The sequence below is a fragment of the Vigna angularis genome, chromosome 10 (genome assembly GCF_016808095.1).
Source record: "Vigna angularis cultivar LongXiaoDou No.4 chromosome 10, ASM1680809v1, whole genome shotgun sequence".
NCBI classification, from domain to species: Eukaryota; Viridiplantae; Streptophyta; class Magnoliopsida; order Fabales; family Fabaceae; genus Vigna; species Vigna angularis.
The window spans coordinates 26,288,554-26,296,067 of record NC_068979.1 but is presented as its reverse complement, the minus strand read 5'-3'; the positions used below and the strand labels follow the sequence as shown (position 1 = coordinate 26,296,067).

General features: G+C 27.0%; 1 protein-coding gene across 1 annotated transcript; it reads right to left on the bottom strand.

Moving 5' to 3' along the window:
• Positions 1–4,710: 4,710 nt before the first annotated feature.
• LOC108342644 (putative SNAP25 homologous protein SNAP30) lies at positions 4,711–6,645 on the bottom strand. The gene is made up of 5 exons (XM_017580438.2): positions 6,215–6,645; positions 5,561–5,654; positions 5,325–5,455; positions 5,097–5,194; positions 4,711–4,967 (listed from the first exon to the last, which is right to left on the bottom strand). The coding sequence occupies exons 1-5, from the start codon at positions 6,638–6,640 to the stop codon at positions 4,871–4,873; spliced, it is 846 nt and encodes a 281-aa protein (XP_017435927.1). The 5' UTR covers positions 6,641–6,645; the 3' UTR covers positions 4,711–4,870.
• Between the last annotated feature and the right edge of the window lie 869 nt (positions 6,646–7,514).

Here is a 7,514-nt window from a genome sequence, read left to right as displayed (position 1 = left end):
TAAACAAACTTACCTAATATCTGGCTGGTTGTTTATAATTTGTTTATGAATATTTTTAATTAAATATTCTTGATTATCTTTTTGATTATTTTATTTTCTGCTTATCAATATTTTTAATAAGATATTTTTAATTATTTTATATCTTTAATAAGATATCTTTCTAACTATACATACATATAACTATATATATGCATTTCACATTGCACCAAATGAAATCAAACATAATCATTCACTAAATATACGTATAAAAAATAATAAAATAAAATATTTTCAAAAAATATAAAAATAATTCATCAATTTTAAAGTAGAGAAGACAAAAACACATTTTATCTTTTTATTATCTGTTGCCCTTAACTTTAAATAACCAACTTATATATATTTTATCATTGAATTGTTTATATTAGTATTGAACATTAAAACATACTTTAATATAATAATTCTTAGGTATGCTTGGGTTTTGTTTTAAATATCTATATTTCATTTACATACCTAATAAATTAAATATCATTGTTGAAATTATTTTTCTCATCTACACTAATTTTCACTGGTAGAGACAGACCTTCTTTGCCTCAGCCTCTCAACAAAACAAAAATCTTTAAACACAGTAACATAAATTGTTTTTTTAATAAATATATATATATATATATATGATATCTTATATTACATAATTGTATGATATTCTATAATTATGTAATTCCAATATTTCAAAATTATATAAACTTTAATATTTCATAAGTACCCATTCCAAATCTAGAAAATGTTGTAGTCATGAGAGTCGTTATTTAAAATAAGAAAAGATAATTATTATAGAAGTTAAGGGTAACACAAATGGTTAGAGCAAATTCTTGTAGATTGGTGGTAACTTGTTGTGTGCATAATATATGTTTATGTCTTTTATTATTTGTTTTACGTGCAACCGCGATGTGTATTAATATTTATAATAATTTATGTTTGTGTTTGTTTAACTATAATTTTAAGTATTTCTCTGAAGTCTTATAATAGAATAGCAGAAGATATTGTAAGTACATTTTTGGTGATGAAAAAGTTGCTTTTGGTAGGGGAATGTGAGATTCTAGAAATTTTAATATTATGAAAAAATATACAAATGTGGTTAACTATTTAAATAAACGATAAAATAGTTTGTTATTTTTATTTTAATGATTTATTTTATTTTGAAAGATTTTCTAAAAAATGAGATTTGGTGAAAAATTATTCAATTAGAAAAATAATTATTAGATATTATTATTAGATAATAATAAAAAAATAGAATATATTATTTAGGGACTTATCCTAATCAATTAAAATAAAAATATTAAAATATAATTAATTAAGTTAAAGATAATTTTATTTTATTATATTATGAAAATAATGGGCTTTTATAAATATGTAGAAAATAAACCCAATTGGGTTATGTATGTCTTCTATTAGATTATTATTAGATATCTTAGATAAATATCTTATTTTTATCTTTTATCTTTAGTTAGTTTGTTATTACTTCTTATTAGTATTATGAACTTTGTCCATATTTCTTCTATTATAAATAAAGTGCTCAATATGTATATTCAATACAATGACAATTAATCTTATACATATTTGTTACTATATTAAACACCTCCTATTTATATTGTTAAGATAGAAACTTTTGGTCATTAGCAAAAGAGGCAGGAACTTTGATGGTGAGAGTAATAATTTGATCGAGTGAAGGTCTATGAGAGCTTAGGGTGTTGTTAAAGGGCATTGTTTATTCTAGGAAAAAGTCTTAGAGGGAAGAGGATGGGTTTGAGTGTCATAAGACTTGAAATGATAGATTCTAATGAATAAGTGGTATGCTAGGGTAAGGAGGGATACACTACGGGTGTTTGTGGTAATGTGATTGTTTATGATGGGAATGTGATTCACTTTATGGATTGGGGATAAATATCTGAATAGGGTAGATGTGTGCAGTTATTGTATATTATCTTGTATTATTTTCTGTTAGCTCACCCTTGTAACGCAGATTATGCCTCGGTTCTGAGTTGAATCGAGATAATAGCGCTTTATCAGAAAAAAAAACCCCTTGATAGTGGTGAAGTGACATGACTTTTATGCTTTGGTTGTCCTTCTACCCGAGACAGTAACAAACATAGGCACCGGTTAAAAAATAACCGATGTATTTACAAAACTGCCACCACGTTTTTATACATTCCGGTTTCAGTAAAACTGATGCGTATATAGTGCGTTAAAATAGTTTTTTTTTACTAGTGTGGGTATAAAATGATGTTTGGTTTCATTTAGGTTTTCAAACATAAGAAAATAGGATGCTAAGTTATGAGTTGGTCTAATTGCCCTCAAAGTGCCTTTGTTATTTAAGAAAAGATCAAATTTATTTTTTAGTCTAGCCATAATAAATCCCGTAAAATTCCTTGTGAAGTTAGCATATTTGTGAAAATTCTTGGCTCTAAAACAAAAATCAGTTAAATTGTGTGGAATTAGTGGTGGAAGACAGAAAAAATTTATATGTTTGTCTCTCACAAAATATTTTTATGTAATTTTGTGACAATAGCATTGTGACACCATAACTGAAACTTTACAGAGAAATACGTTCTATTTTAGATTGATTTAAAAGAATAGTGTACATGAACAATGATTGTGACTTGTTGCTTAATTGTTATATGTCTTTCTGTGTCAAGCCACCTTTTCTTTGAAAATAAACAAAAGTTCTAAATTTGAGAGTGTTGATAATGTTAGTTTCCACCATCATTATTAATAATTTTATATTAACAAAATTAACATGTTGTGTATGTAATTAATTATATTATGTGTTTTTACCATATCAATACTAAACTAATCTCATAAATAATATAAAAAATAAATTTATATTACATTATTAATAAAGTATATATATATATTATTTTATTTCTTCTCTTTTATAATTTTTTACTTGTTCTATATTTAAAAAATTTACATAAATTTTTAAAGTATTTTTTTCTTATCATAATCTTGATTATATTTCTTTTTTCTTTTTGTGTCATCATATTCAAATGGTGTATTATCAATTTTAGTTAATAAAATAGATTTTAGGTTTGACATTTGATTATTTTTACTCCTTAAGTTTTGATATTTTATTTCTTTATAATAGTTTTATTTGTCGTTTAATTTTTATTTGATGATTTCTTATGTAATTATTTTTATTTTCTAATTTATTCTCATAAGTATAATTTTATCATCACAATTGCATAAAAATATTTTATTTATTATAATATAATAATTTAATATTATTATCCTAAATCTTATTTACTCCATTCAACCTAGATTTAAATTCAAAAAAATACTTTTTGTCTAAATTTGAATTATTATTAGTTTAATATATTTTTTTGTGTGATTTCGTCAATATCAGCTTTATCAATATATAAGAAAAGAGATTAATAATAAGACATTTGAAATATTTTTAAACTTAAATATTTAGTTTTCTTTTTATAATTTTTAAAAATAATTTTTAACTTTTTCAATTTTGTTTCATTAATGTTTGCAAAATTTATAGATGTTTCAGTTGTCATAAAATTTTATTTTGTGTAATTATGAAATATTTTATATAATTCTTTCATTCTTATGTAATTGTTATTTGAAATTTTGATTTAAAATTTACACCATTATAATTTTTTTTTAAATATTTGACAATGAAGATATGAGCATGTGTTTTTTTATATTGAATGTTTGATAATGTTATGTTACCTTATGTGATTTTTATTTTTTCTAAAAATAATTAATTAATATTTAAACAATAAAAAAATGGGTATCATTACGTATACGAGTATGAGAATATTAGTTATCATATAGAGATGGAAATGAAACAAAATTTTTATATTGTTTGAATATGAGAATGACTTTTTAATCTGTTGATGGATATGAGATAATAAAAATTATTTTCACTCGTTTTCATCTCTAAACAGAAGAGTCAACATCATTTAATATCCTTGGCTTGATAAACTATTTTTCTTTTTAATAACTGAAATATTATTTTATATATTATTTTCAAAACTTTCTATAAATAACAATAAAAATAGCTTTTACTTTCTTGATGTCATTATTCATTTTCATCCTATACAGTTTTTTAAAGCAAACAATAAGGTAAAGTTTTAATAACCGAAACTAATCACTTGTTCACTTAAATGGAGTAATTGAATGAATTTGAGAGGATTTGGCTTTAAATTTAAGTGAAACTAGATTTAAAAGTAAAATTTGTGAGAACTAGTGTAAGATTTGATTGATGTAACAAAGTAAAAAAATTTACTTTCAAAATACATTCTCACTTACTTTCAAATCCACTCAAATAAACAATAAAAAATTTACCTTCAAATTCATTCAATCAGTTTTTTCAAGATCTATTAAAACGAAGAAAAGCCTAAAAGCTCGAAACATTTTCTTAAGCTAACAATCCCTTGAATTCTCAACGTGGATATGATAATGATATAGATTCAATTTTAGAGAAAACAAAATAAGACACTTAGCTCCTCGCCACAAATGCTAAGGCCCTTTTCCGTATTATTCTTTTGTTAGTGTTGTTGGACAATATGCCATTGTATGATACATATAAACTACTCAGACATAATTGTCTATGTAAAAATAAATATTCCTAACACGTCTTTTGAGTTGAACTAATTTATTAAGATAATTCACCCAAACTATATCATACTTCATTTTTATATACGCCAACTTTTTGCTGCTGTTGGAAAGTAAAAAACAAACAATCCCAAACAGGAACAAAATCTCTATCCTTTGGCAAATGATTTCAGTAACACAGTGATGTGGAAAATTTGAAAAAAAAAATTAATAATAAACAATAAATGAATAACTTCAACTCACGAACAGTTTCAGGCTATCATCTGTCACTTCACGCTAATAATTTGCGTGCACGCTGGTTGGCACCTTTGACTCTATTGTTCAGCTCATCAACATCGTCACCAAGATTATCCAAAGCTTTGTTTTGCCTGCAGTTATCACAGTACATTTGCTCAATGGTTAAGATTATCATTTGCTCCATTTCATAAGCAGAACATCATGGCGAATCCGAACAATAAACAATAAGAATAATTATGAAAGAATGGCAAACAATTTACCTGTCAAGTTCAGTTCCCATGTTAATTGCCATACCCTTCAAATCACCCAAGATGTCACTTAGATCCGAGAGTCCATCGTCTTGTTTAGCTTTCTCATACTGTTTCAGTAACACCATGAGACAATACAATGAAAGAGAAAAACCAATACTTAATAGGCATATCATAGCATAATAGAGAAAAACCAATACTTAATAGGCATATCATAGCATAATAGAGAAAAACACATACATCTAATTTCTCATAGGTAGTGGAAGATTCATTAGGAGGTGTGGTAGGTGCCGAGCGTCCCTTAGGCAAAGGAGCTAAACCCAACTTCTGCCTATCTTCCTTATTGGTTACATCCTTTTTCGAAGGCTTATCTGTTCATACACCACATTCCATTATAGTACTGTTTGTTGCCTGGTCTGTGGAAGAAAAAAACCAAAATTTTTGAGTTGTAAAAGGGAAGGATGAGAAGCGAAAACCTGGTGTGGTTATAGGGCCGTCTATACTCTTGGTCTTCTTTGGCTTCCAAGGTTTGGAGAATATGCCCCCAAGATTGTTCAAGAGTTTTTCACCCTGATAATCACAATTTAAGTTTTTGGAACTATAAATACAACATTAGAGTTAGAAGAAAAAACGAAATCAGAGCTTTCATTTTCTTCTAAATTTCTTCAAATAGTTGTTTAAAATTTTCTCTAGTTCAGTATAGCATGCTATGTTTAAAGTTGATGCAGCCATTATAGACAGTAATCAAAACAACAACTGTATCCGTAATTCAGAATCGTGATACCTTTGCTGTAAAATATTAGTGAACTAGGTAACCTATGCTCTAAGGGGGAAACAAAGATCTATTAAAATGTTCATAATTAAAACATGAATGATCAAAATGCAACAGCAGGAGCATCATAAATCAATCATAATTATGTTTTATCTCACCAATGCAGGTAATAAAAGTTAGTATTACAGATTATATTGTTCATTCAAAGTGAATCTCCAATTAGTTGAAAATGGTGAAGGCCATTAAAATGTTATTTACCAAAATGCTGCCTTATTAGAGATATCAATAAACTCTTGATGATATCAGAAAAAGATAACCTGAACTTTGAACATAGAAATGAAAGCAGATATAGTCATACCCTACTCAAATCCTTCTCAGTATCAACAACCATATTGTGGGTCCTGGTTATCTGCTCACCCTGCTCGTTCAACATGTCAAGGGTCCTTGTGGCTTCATCTTTGATGTCCTCAGCAATCCTCAAACAATTGTTGACACTGTTTGTTGTCTCCTCAGACTTGTGAACTGCATAGTTTTCCAGCTCCTGCACACTTTGGTTGTCTAGCCCCCCAGAGTCACGGAAATCATTCTTGTACCTGTTTTTGTCTTTTGATGCAGTGGAGGAAGGCTTCCTCACCCAATCATCATCATCATCTTCATCAAAAGGGTTTCCCTTTGATTTTTGAACTGGGAGGACTGGTTCTGAAACAGTTCTTTTTTCTGCAGTAAGGGTTGTTGCCTTATCTGCCTCGGCTGCTGGTGGCGCTGCTTTTCTAAACCCAAACATTTTTCACTTCTAGCACAAACCCAACACCATAAAAACAGAAAACAAAGTAAATTAAGTAATTATCATTGAGTTTAATTTTGATAAACTAGCCAAAAGATATTTGCAATATTACATGGAAGGCACTTTGGAAACCACATATTACTTCACTAAATCTGAGTGATATAAGGAATCTCAAACACAAATAGATACTTACTCAAGATAGAGAGAAGCATAAACATTCAGATTTCGAAAAAAACAAACTAGCCAAGTTAACATTTTGGAGCATACCCAGATAACCACTACAAAGAAATAGCAAATGAGGTAAAACAATCGACAATAAACTCTCTTGGAAATAATTCAAGTCTGGGTAAAGTCTCTAGTAAAAAATAACAAAATTATATACTATATAAAATAAAAGACCCGTAATAAAGTTTTGAATTTAAATAGATATCAATGCCATATATATATATATATATATATATATATATATATATATATATATATATATATATATATATATATATATATGAGTTTGCTAACGCGTCAAAAATCTTTCAAACTCTTACTCATCTTTCTCATTCTTCTTAACCCTTTCTCTTTCATCTCTCTCACTCCAATCTTTTCTATGTCATCCCTACTATAGTTCCAATTGAAAAAATCAAAAACAATTGCCATTAAATAATTTGTTTTTGTAAAGAGTTCTTCATGCAAAGGTTCATTAAAGATCTTTTCAATTTCATCATCTTCACTAACCTCTCTAATTTCATCATCTGCATATGTTGAATCATCATCTCTAAAAAAAACCCTCCAGGCCAATTACTAATTCCTTCGGATGTCATTATGCTTGTGAAAATTAGATAAAATTATATACTACAAAAATTATAAAATGAAAACT

Bases quoted from the DNA above. Each gene is read 5' to 3' on its own strand.
- LOC108342644 (XM_017580438.2), bottom strand. From the start codon at position 6,640: ATGTTTGGGTTTAGAAAAGCAGCGCCACCAGCAGCCGAGGCAGATAAG. The intron at 5,456-5,560 runs GTTTTCGCTTCT...GTGTATGAACAG, and splicing joins CGGCCCTATAACCACACCAG to ATAAGCCTTCGAAAAAGGAT. The intron at 4,968-5,096 runs GTAAATTGTTTG...TGATAACTGCAG, and splicing joins ATGGGAACTGAACTTGACAG to GCAAAACAAAGCTTTGGATA.